General features: G+C 40.6%; 1 protein-coding gene across 2 annotated transcripts in view; it reads left to right on the top strand.

Annotated features, from left to right (window-relative positions):
• The window catches only part of TOX (thymocyte selection associated high mobility group box), a 221,541-nt gene that overhangs the window by 185,333 nt on the left and 19,715 nt on the right, over positions 1–16,493 (top strand). For both annotated transcript variants that reach the window (XM_074577083.1, XM_074577082.1), the window contains exon 6: positions 9,301–9,381. In XM_074577083.1, the coding sequence (XP_074433184.1) occupies positions 9,301–9,381 (81 nt within the window). The remainder of the gene's footprint in view (positions 1–9,300; positions 9,382–16,493) is intronic.

Here is a 16,493-nt window from a genome sequence, read left to right as displayed (position 1 = left end):
TCTTCTCAAATTCTGAATTAGGTACAATAATTATACATGATCAGAAGCAGGGACTGTGCATTTTCCTTAATTTTTCACTGTAAAAGTTTTCTAAAATGGTTCAGATTAATAAACCTGTGAATGGAAAGTAGCTGTAGCAGTAGTATGTTGAGGTACATTCTCCTCAGTGGTGTAGCCATAGCACAGGGATATTTTCAGTGGCTTTTCTAGTTCCTCCTTTACAATCACAAACGCTGTTGTCTCCTTAGTCAGTACTATACTTCTGTGCATCCTGTTTTTATAGCTTCTTTATGTACATCTTTGCCCTTTGCACACATTTTTACTGTAAAGGGGAGAAAAACAGCCCCCAGGAAAGAGGGTTCAGCATGCTAAATGGTCGAGTCTCTGGCTTTCAGACAGAATGCTGGTTCAAACTGGGTAAAAAGGCTACTTAGGTCATTTTCTGTCCTTAGATGCAAAAGGAAAGTCATTTTAAATCAGTACCAGATGTGTGTGTACTAAATGAACCTTAAGTTTCTAATTGGAGTCCTAGTAAAGCTGTAATAGATGTGGCAAATTACAAACAAAATGTTCTTGTTTACATTAGTGTAACTTTAAAACTTCAGCCAAAGACCTTAATAAATGTGCTATTATTCTAAAAATGGAATTGAATGTCTATTCAACATTCAACAAAATTAATCTCTGGTGTAACTTCAGAGACTTAACTAGAATTCTAGCAGGAATGAATTTGGCCTCCTGTGAACAGCTTAGTGTGCATACGTGTGTGTGTATGTGCGTGTATGTGTTTCTGAGTGTTTACTTAGACGTTGCACTGGCCTTGCAGTGGGAAGAAGGATGGATTCACCTAGGGAACCCAAAACCTAATGATCAGAAGGAGCAGGCAAAGCGACTCTTTGAGTGCTGTAACATATGCCTTCTTTCAGGCTGCATAATTCATACACAGTAATATTAGCTGAAACAGTTCAGCTCAATAGCAACACCTCATTATTTTATCCCTCAGTATTTATTCCTATGTTTGACGCCTCGTGAAATTACTGTTAATGTGTTTATATAAGGGCAGATCTGACACAAGTGGGAAGAATTTAATTTCCCACTCATTCTTTCCTGCTGATGTGTCCTCTTCCCCTGGTAGAAGTGGCAAGTGTAAATAGTTAATTTGCTTCAATTATGAGCCTGTCCTGCTAAATTAGAAGCAGCAGGAATATGAAGAGCCAGAATTATACTTATGAGGCAGCTGACAAATCCTTGGAGCTCACAAAATCAAATCATTTACTCCTCATTGGTGCTCAAAGACCCACTAGATAAAAGCTGCAGTTTATTCTTTAACATCCGATGGAACTTGGATTGTATGTTACCAATACTTAAGAAAATTGAAGTCCTCATGCATTAGTGTCAATGTTTGTGATGCAGCTACCATTTTTGCTATAACCTACGAGCTTTCAAGGTTTTCTATTTTGGTCCCTAAAAATAACCCAGACTGATTTGGGCATGAAAAATAACAAAGCGTGTTTTATAGGTTTCTCTTTTGATCTTTTAAGGGAAGTTTTTAACACAGCAGCACATTATCCAGTGGTGGGTTGAATCAGGTAGATCAGGAGGGGCTTTACAAGTAATGCTGGCCAACACTTCATGTCTCCAAAGCTTCTCTTGTGACATGAGACGCCACAACTCATATCAAAATGGACCCAAGATCGGTGTTTTAAGAGGCCTTGGCTCTGCCTGGCCTCTGGGGGCACGTAACCTAGCTCCCCCTCCATCACGGGGCATGATGCCATGTAGTTCTCCCATCTCTTGATGTGACAAATGAGCCATGGGTAGAAGAGCCATGGCATTCCCATTGCGCGGCTGTGCACGTGGGTTGGCTGGTGTCAGGACATCAGGCAGTTCAGAGACTGCAATGTGGCTGCTGTAATAGTTCCAGAGGATACACAGACCATCAGGTCAAGGTAGTCAGTAGCATGATGAAAACATAAATTTACAGATTATTCACTCTTATATATGCTCATATATTTACACAGATCCTTACCTACCTCTTGTTCCCTCTTTAAAAAGGATCTTCTTTTTTTATTGTCTCCATGCTAATGAAGCAGTCTCCAAGGAATAACTTTAACATGCTTGTAAGAGGATGAGAATGTACTTTCAGTTTAGTAGATAAACAACCACGCAAGGTTTAAATTTAGCTTTGTTTTATTTTTCTAAATGAGAATAGGAAGCGAAGGCACATCTGTGTGCGCACACTGCCAAAGTGAATTACAAGCAAAATGGATTCAGGAATAGTCACAACAGAGAGCAACCTCGCACCTCCCCTCCCAGCTGCTGGCACGGGCGAAGTCTCTTTTGCCAGTGTCGCACCTTAGGCCTGTTTGGGACGTCCACTGTTTCTCTTGACAAACTTCTGTACTGAAATTGCTTCTCCTCTTTGAAGATGAATGCGTGAAGAGTTTAAAACAACTGCTCCTCAGCCTGCTGTCTGCTCCTTCTCCTTTCCTCTGCAAGCAGCTGGGCTTAATGAGCTGGAACGCAAATGGGCCAACAATAGAATCATAGAGTCATAAAATGGTTTAGGAACTTAAAAATCATCTAATTCTAACCCCCCTGCCATGGGCAGGGACACCTCCCACTAGACCAGGCTGCTCAAAGCCCCATCCAGCCTGGCCTTGAACACTTCCAGGGATGGGGCACACAAACGCACAGATACAAACTCATTTCTATGTATGAACCTGTGCATATATATAAATTTGTATCTTCAGATTGTTCTATTGCCCTGGCTTCCACCTTGAACCCCTTAACGTCCACTGACTTTGGAAGGGGGCCATCTCAAGCCCCCTGTTTGCAGTGCATTTTTGCTGTAGGACTAATGGCAGCTGGCGCCTCCTTCTCCCACCCAGCGCTGGGCCGAGCAGGGCCACACTGTGCACTCGGGATGGGAAAACTTCCCCTCTGCCGCAAAAAAAATGTATAAAAATAATGTAGATCACCATAATAGCTGTCGCATCTGAGTCCGTATGGGGTGATATGGGCTATTGTCTGCTGGCCTCCTGCCCAGCCCACCTGGCAGCTTGGTGTTCCTGCAGCCTCCTAGGAGCACTGAAGTCTCGGGGTACATCAGACACTTCCCTGCCCGGGGTGAATTCCTAATGTCCGTTTTCTATGTACCACAGACACGGCTTCTAGATAAGTACCAAACATGGCCACTGAGTTATGAATGTTTACTGTAACTGCACTTCACCTTCATCTTGTACTTGGAAGGAACTGGGCCAAAAGGACCTCGGATTCCAAGTACTGCCACAGCAACATGCTTAAGTAATAGCCTTCATTTTCTACTCATTCTTCTTCCCCATCCTTTATCCATACATTCGAGCTCGATAGGAACATGGCTTTAAATCATATACCTACAAAACTGGATTTAGGCCCAATTATTATCCTCCATTCAGGCTCACATCCTTTTTTTTTTTTTAAAAAAAAAAAAGAGTACCAGCAAGTGCAAATAATCACCACATAAATCATATATTTAATGTCGTTTGTTTTGTACCCAACTTTCATCCAACATGCTTCTGATAAAATGTAGAGTCCTGTTCCTGTAAGCTGCAGGCATCAAGCCTATAAGGTCAAATTTAGGCCTGGCACAAATGGCTGCAATTTCCAGTGATCTCCGTCGAGTCTCACTGTGTGTGCTAGAGCTGAATTTGGCCTGTGATCTTTCCCCTGCATGCCAGAAAGACTGAATTCTTTCCCCTAAGCCTCTAATATGTCATCAGTGTCTTTTTCATGCTCTGCAGTCAAAGAGACTGCTGAGCCATATAGCTAGCCCTGGGCCTCTTTCTGTTGCTGTATGTACCTAGATTAAAAATCAAATGGTAACATATTTCAGTATCCATTAAGCAATTCTGAGGATTTTTTTTTCTGACTGCTGTGGGAATATCTCTCTCCATATTTTAGACGAGCGTGTGCAGCTCTAGGTGCCTTTGCTGCAAAATCAGAAGATTAAAACTAGAGATATGTCTCCCACTTGGAAAAAAATGCAAGTTTTCTCTATAAGCGTAGGTATGTAGGGCCAGGAACGACAATCTGAATGTGGAATTTAATTCTGGATTGCAGCCTACCGTATTTTATCAGATGCCATTCCTTTAAATGCAGCCTGTGAAAATGACACTCCCATGGGTAATAACACGGCAGAGACCAAAAAGTCAAAATCGGTCATGTTGCTTTTTGATTTGCTATTTTTGCATATACTGTTTTGGGGGGTTTATGGAACACTTCCATCAAAACAAACGTGAGCACCTTTACATCATTTTAAAAAGACAAATATAACTCACTTGCAAGTGTCAGCTCAAAGGAGACATCCACAAGATATAAACTGAAAACTTCCCCTTCTTTGTCAGTCATCCTTGCACAGCTATTTAGGCAAAGCCAGGGAAGTAGCATGGTTCTTCATAATGTGCTTTGTCAGCTAGGAGACACAAAGTTTTTTCAGACTACCATGAGGCACAAATTCTGAAGGTCTCTTTTTCTCCTAAGAGCGTCAGTCAGCTTAACTCACTGTCTCCAAGTCTCTAGTATCAAAGGGGACTGTAGTCAGTGCTGCCTTCTTCTATTAGAACCCGATAATCCAAACTGAGGACATGTTTGCAGATGTTTGAGTGCCTGTTTTGGCTCTTGTGATGATGACTGGGGGAAGGGAGATCTCTTCCCCTGAGGGAACAAGGGTGTAAGCCGCATGGGACAGGATAGGAGTCCCGCTGCATAGTGTGCTGTGGTGTGTTGGTAATCATCCAGAAGCAAGTTGAGAGGAAGTTTATTGGGAAAAGATGACTAACCAGAACAAAAACTTGGCTTAAGGCGTTACAGGTATATTTTAGTTACACGTATCAGTGATGAGTTTCATATTATCCAACACGTAGAAGAGCACAGGAGACACAAAGCCTGCCCCAAGGAGTTTTTGATCCAGAAAGACAGGAACCTAAGCAGCAGTTAAAATATATAACGCAAAACATGACCAGAAGTTGGCATCATAAAACAGAAGTGCAGTCAGAGGTGTCCCTGTCCATGGCAGGGGAGGTGGAGCTAGATGATCTTTAAGGTCCCTTCCAACCTAAGCCATTCTATGATTCTGTGGTTTTAATTGGGTAAATCTAGTATTTGTGAGTGCTTGTGGCTAACCATATAACCCACAACCCCTGTATCTCCAAATAAAACTTTGGGGCAGTCGGTTTAAGGATGTGTATCACTATTAATAAAAAGAGTTCAGCCCTCGATGTAGGCTGCTACAGCACTGGTAGCCCCCATGTATGGTCAGCCCAGGCTGTTATGTTCACAATGGGGGAGCACAGGGCATTCGTTTTCCCTAGTAGGCTAATTCAAATGCTATCTTATATATTTATGTGTACAAGGTAGAGTTTCATACTTACTCCTTTTGGAAAGTACCATCTGACTTGCTGCATGTTTTGCTAAACAGTGTAAGAGAACTTGAAGCTACCTTACTGAGTGCACTTTGGAAATGTAATTAAATAGTAAACTAAGAACCTGTGTATTATGCTGTGTAAATTTGCGTTCACGAAGCACAGTAGGAAAATAATGCCAGTAGTTTCCATTTGTAGACAAATGAATGTAATCTTAGTGTTTCGGGGTTTCTACAACAAGCTGAAGAGAATAAGAATAAATTAAGCTGACCCACCCTGCATATACAGAAATGATGTTTTTTCTTCCAACATTCAATTTCCACAACTGAGACAATATAGAAAATAAAGTATTTTGTAAGGAAACAAATCTGCTGCTGAATCAGAATGGGCCTTTACTGCCTGAATAACAATCAGTTGACATTCAATTATCATGTTAATTGAATTAAAGCAAGCTAGAAATGACTTAATTCCATAAGTATATGCTCCTGTCAAGTTACTTATTTAATAATTGTTGCTTGCTTGACGGAGGAGGGGAAAATGACCTTATAAGAGATTTCTGAGATGTTAAAAATAAAATTAAATAATGCCACTATTCACTGTAGATAAGCAACAGAACAGAAGCCTGCTTCTTGTTACAGGAAAAATATTTAATGTATTATTGGAAATGATGTGTTTCCAAATTTGGCGCTATCTTAAGCATGAAACTCAAAAGAGCTTCACCCGTTTTCTCGAGCACACTTGGATGACAACACAAGCCTTTTTCCTCCCGAGAAGTGCTGCAAGGACGCAACTCTGTTGTACTTGCTACAACACAAAACTATTTAAGCCCGAGGGTGAAAAATTCTCACAGCTGCAAAAAAAAAAGAGGTTGGGAGAGGCAGCTGACTTGCTCATACCTGTTTGAGGTGCTGCTACAAATGCTGAGGACGCTCCCTACTTGCCCTGCCTTCATAAGCCCTCAGTACAAGTCCAGTCTGGCGCAGAGTTAGTGAACTGGTACCCACTGTCAGGGCCGCGTTCATTTGCCTTCAGAGAAAAATATTGACAGCCAGACCTTGTTGTTACTCATGAAAATGAACAACTCCCCAGACAGGAACTTACCCTAATTTTTAGTATAAAGCCAGGACCAACCAAAATTTCCAAAACTAACATGAGGATCATCAGCCCACTTGTATGCTGACCTAAACAGTGGGCATCTTCAAAAGGACAACAGCGTATAGGCAGTGAGAGCTCAAGCTGTTCTCCTCAGAAGACTTTACAAGGATGAAGCGGGGTGAGCTGACCACCCTCCAGACAAGCCAGCCTGCAGGGACCGTTCTGGCCAATGCAAAACATCAAAGCAGGCCGGGGTCATCAAAAACCTTTCCCCATCCAGGAAAGACTTTTTTACTGTAATGACCTTATGGTTAGTGTTTATATTACCATGGAAGACATGGTGTTCACGTGACTATTACTGGCTCACCAGAAGACCCAAGAAAAGAGACCAAGGCCGTGTGTACACCAAACATGGTAGATGTAGACGTAGGAAGTAATTAAATAGCAGCTGTACGATGATCTTCCTATGAAGTAGTGATATTTTAGATGGACATTTACAGAACTGTTGTTAGCTTCATGTTATTGAGTTAACCTTGTGCAATATGACTATTTGAAGGAAAAGTCAGGTCCCAGAGGACTCTTCCAATATGCTGTGACTGTAAAAGCACAGCAGGAGTGTATATTTTTTATATTTGTGTAATGCAAAATAAACCCCAATGTGGAAGCAGTAGATACATGATCTTTTGAAGATCATTATTCTGTGTAAAAGTCTTTGTTCAGCTCTGTTTTTTAAACTGGCTATCAGAATGATGCAGAGGCATTGCAATATACAAAGCGGTATAACTTAGTCTTTGTTCTGTAGGTCAAGCTAAATTCGTTTTAGCAGCTAGGAACAGATCGTTGTCTAATTTTTTTATTCATTTTCAAAACAAACAGCACATTTCCCTAATAATCACAAGTGATTACAACTTAAAAAGCAAACTGCTACCATTTTTTTTTGCAAAACAATAGGAGATCAGCCAACAGTATGTATTTATCTTAATCTGGAGAAATTACAAGGGTGCACAGATAGAGCTGCACAGCTAAAACCAATTTTTTTTCCTCTCTGTCTTTATATTTACAATTTTAGAAGCCTAAGACTTCTCTGTTTCCATTATGATCTTTTGCTTCCCTGGGAAGCAAAATCTTTAATCCTTTTAGGGAGCCTCAGAGTTTAGCCAGCCTGTATCTGAGGATTGTTCTGTCTCTGAAAGCAAAGCCTCAGTGAAACAAAAAATGTTTCACGAGCACGTTCTTTATAAAGATGATGTTGTACTGGATCCTTACAGCCTGACACTACCACTCTGTCTTTGTAGTCTGCAACTGTATTGTCCTCCGTGGGCGCGCTCTCTGCTGCCAGGTCCTCTCCATTACCGGACTGCTCTGGTTTTACTAGAGCACTGGAAGATCAAAAGAGATCACTTTAAAGTTCCATAAAGTTTGTTCTTCTGGGGCGAAGATGTTTTTCAGCTGTGGAATTCAGGAGAACACCTCAAAATTGTCATTAATAGTTTGCCCATCTTTTGCCCAGTCGCCCGATTAACTAGGCAGTGCAGAGTGGGAAGGTGGATAGTCTTTACTCTCTTCATGGATGCTTTCCACAGGTGCCCAGGTTGTGCACTTGGCTGCAGAGGTGGACAGCAGAGACTCAAAGCTACAGTTCCATTTTGTATAATATTGTGAATCCCAAATTCCATGAACATATGAATTAATCTCTGCCTTGGGCATATGACTTAAAAATTGTGAAATATAACAGCAATAAAAAAAGCAAATTTTCTTTCCCTTAATTTGTCTCCTTTACTTTTAAACCTTCTGTTTAGATGTTTTTTAAGCATTTCCCTGCAACATGGAAGTCTAGGAGTCAGTCCTGCTTAGTTACATGAAGACAAGATGATTGCATGGCTCCTAAGTATATCCTTTTAGAAAAAAAAACCATGAAGTGCTGAGAAACACATTATAATACTTGCAAAGAGAAATGATGACTTGTTCCTGAATCTGTCGCTGACATGGCTAAGAGCAAGTCATTAGCTAGGCTCCACAGGTCAGAAACTGGTTCTCTTCCTGAAAACTTTCAACCCTAAATATCTACGTACACTTTTCTAACATCATGTTACTGTAGTGCTATGAGGTCCTGCCTAACCCTGCAGATAATCTTTGATCTTGAAATCTGGGCAAAATTGAAGTGATTCTCCGAGCTCTTTAATCTATTATGAGATTGTGCACATGCCGCATTTAAAATAATTTGTTGAGTTGAGAGAAATGTACAGAAATAGATCCATGCTCCTGAGAAGTTAATTAGACCGATATGGGATCAAGACTGGAATAATGACTAACATTTATTATCCTTAGCAGCTCCATGGAGCTTCTTTGACTGCCCCCAACAGTTTATCCGGGGAAGAGGGAAAGCTGCTTGGCTGATCTGTGTGGTGCCGTCATTTAGCTCAAATGTCTTTCTGCACATTCTCGTCTTCCCCCGAAGGTTTTAACTCGACTCACAAGTGGAAGCCAGTGGAGAGGCGCATGCCTGCCTGCCCCCGTCCCTAAAGGTCCCATTTTCCAGTACGCCCCACGCTTCACTTTGAACAATTAAAACTGAGATGCTATGAGGGATATTGTTTTTTCAGTACTGCTGGGTAGATAAAGGGTGTTCCACAGTTGGAACAATATTTTCTTTAAAATATTTGATGTTTATTATTTCACTCTTTAAGCAATATGAGGAGGAAAGGCTATTTACTTAGAAAGACTTCATGAAGATGCATGAGACACACCGGTGATGTATAAAAACAAAACCAGATTAATTTACCAATGTGACACTCTTTGTTTTTAGGTATACAAAAAGAAAACTGAAGCTGCCAAGAAGGAGTATCTGAAGCAGTTAGCTGCCTACAGAGCAAGCCTTGTATCCAAGGTAACACATAATGTATATACATACACACATATATATAGTGACATATTGCAAACCATTTTCAGCATTTATATGGTGCTGAGCACCATCGTATTTAGCGCAAACAGCCTTGTTTGTTATCACCTTAAACTTAGGTTTAAGGTGCAAATGCTCAATAAAAACAGTCATCTCTCCATGAAAAGATATCCTTTCCCTTCCTGTCGTAGAGACAGCACTTCTCCAGTCCAGGAGTATAATCACAGTTCAACAGAGGAAGGAGATAGATACCGGTAAAAAGACCTCAGTGTAACAAACATGCCATGCCAGGCAGTCACTGTTCTACCTATAAGGGAAAAAAAATATATAATACACAAAATGCCTGGCTTTGGTTTTGGGTTTTTTTTGAAGTAGTTTTTTACCTTGCAATCACAGTACAGAAAAAGTCAAGCTCAGCTCACATAGCAAATTTTCATAAGAATTTCCATTTTACATCCAGCAAGCAATTTGTGTGAGCACAGCATAGGTCTTATACTGGAAGTAAGGCTCTTACACTGGAACACACCGGTGTGTCTCCAGTACGCAGCTAGTAGCAACTTTCTAAGTTGATTTATGCAAACATTCTTAGTGCCCATAATTTTGTAATAGACTCTTTAAAATTTGTAATAGACTTTAAAATATGCAGAAGAATGTGAAATTATTGCACTGTGTCAATGTGAAAACCAATTGAGCAACTTCAGAATCATACCAATAAGAATCACTTGGTTTGGCTCTGTCAAAACAAATTTAGATATATTTTGTTCTTACATAAATAAAATTAATTTTAGAAGTAAAGATGGCAGTATGAAGGACTAGCATATGTGACATGAGTAGAACTTTCTGTTAGTTTTAAATGTTTTCTGTATCTTATACTAATTTGTACACATTTTTGGGGGAAGACTATAGGATTAGCCATACAAGGACCTTTTATGCATCTTTCTACATTATCTTAGTATTTGGTCAGTGTTTGTTCTGAATTGAAAAGTCTGAAATATGGGTGTTACCTCATTCATTTTGGGGGGTTGTGTCTTATGCATTTTTATTTCATAGCTACCGTCATAAATACTAATGCATATAGTTAAAGTAATTTACAGGGTACCTTTAATTTCTGTCTTAGGGCTGTTTGGTTCTCGAAGTACTCATTGCCTTCAGAAAGGGTACCATGTGCACACAAACAAATTTTTTTGAAATAGCCCACTTATTGCCAAAGATAGGTCTAAAAAGCTCAAAATAGTCCAATATTTTTGAAGACATGTACGAAGCCAACTTTTCACTTGTGAAAGTAACTTGGATGTCATTATTCAGCACATTGTGGACTGTTTACATAACACTCTATAGAGCTTAATTTTGAAATGGCACGTATAGAAAACATGATATTTTTGTTTTGATTTTTTTTTTTTTGAAAGAGAAAAAAGTATATTATGGCATTTTCTGAGGTTTGTTTTTAGAAAAAAAATTAGAAGATTGCTGATCGGTTCAGTACGTGAAGCCATTTGTGCGTGTATTTAAATTTGTTGTTAGTCAGAGAAGCACTGGAGCATTTTCTTAACTTTTAAGCAATTATTTAAATTCTGCCCATAATGTAATGTTTTCCTCTAGTGTGGAAAGTATCAAAATATAAACTTAATGAAGCTGAGTACTAATTGCTTACCCTCATGAACACGCTCAATGAATCCAACAGAGCTGGCATGTAACTAAAGTAAGTCCATTTTGGAATAAGGATGTAAAATACCCAAATGTAATATTACATCAGTATATTCTAAATTATCATTATTAAATATTTATATAGCACCAGAAGAGTTGTAGCTCTTTAAACAAGCATGTAAGCATGAAGAAATATGTCTAATATATTATTAAGATTGTTTGGGGTCCATCTGGTCTTTTATGTCCGTGTGTTATATTATCATCCATAAAAGCTACTTTTAGGGAATATTATTAAGATTCCAAGACCTCATTCTCAAAAGTTCAGACATGCCAAAAGTAACATACCTTTTCCAAAAATGTTTTAATACAATGTTTATGATTTGCTCACAGAGTATGTTTTAAACTTTATGCCACGCTCTGTGTGAGTCTCATTTCATACGCTTATAATCAGGTGTTCACCCTGGGAGCTCCTGTGTTGTATTTACTGCATGTTGTTTAACCTTGCTTCTTTATAGGATTTTCCCAGCAGCATTTTAGTGTTCTCAGTAATTACTCTGGAGCAGGAACTTTGTATTGTCCATATTTTCAAACACAGCTACATTGTCTTGAAATCAGGTTTTCAGTAATTTTGGGTGTCCTGCTTGGGACATCCAGAACTTCATTTTTCAGAGTATTTGACCAATGTTACACCCGTCATGTTCATAGCAGAGCTCCAATGACTCCAGGGTCAGCTGGGTGGCAGCTATAAGATGATCAGTTGTGCTTCGCATCACAGCAGGACATGTTCTTGCTATCCAAATGATAGGAGTTACCCAATTATCAAACTTTCTCCCTTCTCCCCTCCCAGAGGACTGTGCCCATGGGAAGAGACAGGCACAAGCAGGTAAGGGTGCTGCTCAGGTCCCCTGCCACCAGCTCAGCAGATGCCTCGCACCTCCCAGAGCAGCTGCTCTTCCAGTTTCCTAACTTTTGAATGTTGTTTCTGCCTCCTTTTTCATTAAGTATTGCCAGTTTTTAAACAACTAGTGAGTGGAGGGCTTGTATGTGAGTGTTTGTGTATGTTTTTTCTGCCTTTATTTGCAAGTCTTCATTTTTCAAAAAAGCAAAAGAATGGACATATGCCATGTTATACCCCAGTGGACCAGACTTGGAGTTAAGTTCACTGCACCCATCTTGGCCATTTGAGATGCTGGAACAGTCAGAATAGAAGATTGCAGAGAAATGGGATAATTCTCCTTTTGCCAGGAGATTTCTTAGCCTCTGCCTGACATCAGAATAAAGAAATTCAGGAACATTGGCTTCCATCCCAAGTTCTGGGGTGGGAGTGGAGTATCAGGTGGGGATGGTGGGCTTTTCCATGATACTCAGCCCTTTGTCCTCCTCTCCTCCCCTCTCCTCCCCTCTCCTCTCCTCTCCTCTCCTCTCCTCTCCTCTCCTCTCCTCTCCTCTCCTCTCCTCTCCTCTCCTCTCCTCTCCTCTCCTCTCCTCTCCTCTCCTCTCCTCTCCTCTTCTCTTCTCTTCTCTTCTCTCTTCTTCTTCTCCCCTACAGCAAACCTTTACTTCAGCCAGTCTTTTCCCAATCTTTCTCTTTTCCTCTGCATCCTCACTTCTTCTCCATACACTTATACACTTATACACTTCATACACTTATACACTTATAGCCATGGGTGCATAATGAAGGAAACTAGAGATGAACATGATTAACTGGAGATGAACATGGCTAACTGGAGATGAACATGGCTAACTGGGGAGGTCCCAATGGACTGGAGGGTAGCAAATGTAGCACCCATCTACAAAAAAGGCAGAAAGGAGGATCCAGGAAACTATAGGCCTGTCAGTCTGACCTCGGTACCAGGGCAGGTCATGGAGCAGATCATCTTGAGTGCCATTACAAGCCATAGAATGGATCAGTCCCAGTCAGCATGGGTTTATGAAAGGCAGGTCCTGCCTAACAAACCTGATCTCCTTCTATGACAAGATGACCCGATTATTGGATAAGGGAAAGGCTGTGGACATTGTCTACCTAGAATTTCAAAAAGCATTTGACACTGTCCCCCATAGAATTCTCATGGAAAAACTGGTGGCTCATGGCCTGGATGAGCATATGATCTGCTGGATCAAGCACTGCCTGGATGGGCGGTCCCAAAGAGTGGTGGTCAGTGGAGTTAAATCCAGCTGGTGGCCTGTCACAAGTGGTGTCCCTCAGGGCTCAGTGTTGGGACCATTTCTGTTTAACATCTTTATTGATGACCTTGATAAGGACATACAGTGTATCATCAGCAAGTCTGCAGATGACACGAAGCTAAGCGGGAGTGTTGATCTACATGAGGATAGGGAGGCTCTACAGAGAGACTTGGATAGATTGGACTGATGGGCCAATGCTAATGGAATGTGCTTCAACAAGACCAAGTGCCAGGTCCTGCACTTGGGCCACAGCAACCCCATGCATTGCTACAGGCTTGGGGAAGTGTGGCTGGAGAGCTGCCTGGCAGAAAAGGACCTGGGGATTCTAATTGACAAGCGGCTGAACATGAGCCAGCAGTGTGCCCAGGTGGCCAAGAAAGCCAATGGCATCCTGGCTTGTGTTAGAAATAGTGTGACCAGCAGAAGGAGGGAGGTGATTGTCTCCCTGTACTCAGCACTGGTGAGGCCACACCTTGAGTATTGTGTCCAGTTTTGGGCACCTCAATACGAGAGAGATATCGAGGTGCTGGAGCGAGTGCAGAGGAGGGCAACGAAGCTGGTGAAGGGCCTGGAGAATAAATCTTATGAGGAGCGATTGAAGGAGCTGGGACTGTTTAGTTTGAGGAAGAGGAGGCTGAGGGGAGACCTCATCACTCTCTACAACTACTTGAAAGGACATTGTAGAGAGGTTGGTGCTGGTCTCTTCTCCCAGGTAATTAGTGATAGAACAAGAGGGAATGGGTTCAAGCTGCAGCAGGGTAGGTTTAGGCTGGACATTAGGAAAAAATTCTTCACAGAAAGAGTGGTTAGACACTGGAATGGGCTGCCCAGGGAGGTGGTGGAGTCACCATCCCTGGATGTGTTTAAGACTCGTTTAGATGTGGTGTTAGGGGATATGGTGTAGGGGAGAACTTTGTAGAGTGGAGCTGATGGTTGGACTTGATGATCCCAAGGGTCTTTTCCAACCTAAATGATTCTATGATTCTATGAGGGACAGACTACCTGCTCTTCATCATAGAGAGCAACCAGTACTGGGAAAGCCCATGTGGAGGAATAGTCTCACCTGCTTTCTCAGATGACACACGTTCATAAATTCGAGTGTCATTTCATGGGAAGATGAGATAGTAATCTTTGGCACAATCTGTTATTGGCCCTACCGGAGTTAAAGTCCTTCTTGCACTGCACCTTAAGAAAGGGCACACAAATGTTTGGTGAGGCATACAGTGCTTTCCTCTGGGTGCAGCCTTGACAAAGCTGAGCAGTTCTGGTTGGATTTTGTCTTCCTCCCTCCCTCCCTCCCTCACACGCACACACATAAAAGAGTGGAAGTGTCACCAGCAACTTTGGTAACAGAATTGCCAGCCCATGTCTAGTACACTTATAAATGCTTTAGTGATGTCTTTATAAAGTAGGGCTACCACCCAGTAAATAAGGTAAACATATGATTGTGTAAATATGTCAGTTATGCATTAATCCCCATTTAATTTATCAATTTATTTCCATATATTCGCCTTTTTTATAATGATTGAAATTAATGGGGCTGTTGTTGAGTTTGTTCATGTGTGTAGGAATTGATATGTAAAGTAAAAATCCCATTACAAAGCATTATATCTTCTGCTATGCAGATTGCCATATTGCTTATAGTACTGACTAAGCCTTTGCATTGTAAACAAGTGTCTTTATATTTGCCCTTAGTTGCAACTTTTAGTACTATTCAGGTCCAGAAATGCAGTCTCTGGTATCTGGTAATTTGTACAGCATTACATAAAATGCTGTGAATCGCAATTTTACTTTTTCATAAAACAAGCACTTTTTCTAGCTTAACCAGCCTTTTTTCTGGCTGACATTAGAGTTTTTGCTGCATCTTTCATATATATATATATTTTTTTAATACAGATTTATATGGGTAAATGTTAAATACTTTCCTATTTATGTGCATCTATGTATATTTATATAACAATATATGCACATTATGTATTTAACATGCATAATATAGATGTGCATATAAGTCATACATGTATGTATGTTAACTGTAGCAGTACAAGTTTAACTGCTTGAATAGTACACAGAAAATTTCTTTTCCCTGTTTTGTTCTCTCTGGCTAAATGAATCTTTATTTCTCTCTGTGTAGTGACACAACTTCAAGTTTCATGCAGACATATTTTAGCAGCTATGGCTGAAGCTAAAACCTCTCAGCAAGGAGAATATTATTCAAATTCAAAATACTCAAGCATATTTCATGTTGAATCTGAGTCGAAGTGGTGTCTTCGCTTGACATTGCAGCAAATGCATTGGACGCTTTTCAGTTTTGTGGACAGTACAAATCCTTTGGACATGTTAAATTGTTTCTTGAAGTATATGGCAGATGTAGCTTTCCTAGCCTACCACCTTGCAATTATGTTTCATAAAAAACCTAAAGGTCATATCTAGTAAGACTGGCATTGCCTTAATGCCCTTAGCACAGCAATTTGTAACCAGAGAGTTTCCAGGCACACAAAATACCTGTGTTACATGCGCAGCATGGCCTATATTGTAATGTAATTGAATAGACTGAAGAATTATAGTTGTTCGAGACTGCAGTAAATACACATGACAAAGTTTGAGCTACCAATAAAAAGCAAAATGGAGACCATGTTAAAAAAAAAACAAACAAACAAACCAACCTAAACCCCAAAACTCAAACAGTAAACTTGGTGTTAGTTTCCCATTTTGTAAGTGCATGTGGTGAGAGCACTTACCTAATATATAAAAAGGCAAAAAATACGTCACCTCTCCCAGATCATGCATCTCCTCACTCCTAAGCAAATGTGGTTGTGCAGGTGTGCTCTCACCACAATTTGTTTTCTGTGGCCCAATGAATCCCAAATTCATTTCTGCATAGTGACCAAGCTTCAGATATAGGGGCGCACCATATCCTATCTCACTCCTCCCTAAAATAAGCAACTGCTGGGGTTTGGGACATTTCTATTGGAAATAAAATACTGAATATCTCTTGACAGAGCAGACCACTGAACTGTCGTGTCCCCTGGTCAGTGCTGTAATCAGTTGGCTATTGTGTGCAAGGAGAGCGGCATCCCTTCTGCTGCTGGCAGAAAGGCACCTGGTTTCCACTTTTTGAGACAACAGGTTCCTATATTATATCTATCCCCAGTTCATGCAGATGCTTTGGAATTTCGTAAAACAGTTCAGGCTGTTCTCAGTAAAAGCATCATGGAAACAATAAATAAAAAATAAGGTTAGGTTTCATGCGCTTAAAACAATACAAAAAAACC

The sequence above is a fragment of the Larus michahellis genome, chromosome 2 (assembly GCF_964199755.1).
Source record: "Larus michahellis chromosome 2, bLarMic1.1, whole genome shotgun sequence".
Classification (NCBI taxonomy): domain Eukaryota; kingdom Metazoa; phylum Chordata; class Aves; order Charadriiformes; family Laridae; genus Larus; species Larus michahellis.
Note: the sequence above shows the minus strand (reverse complement) of the source record. Positions and strands in the feature narration are given on the sequence as shown.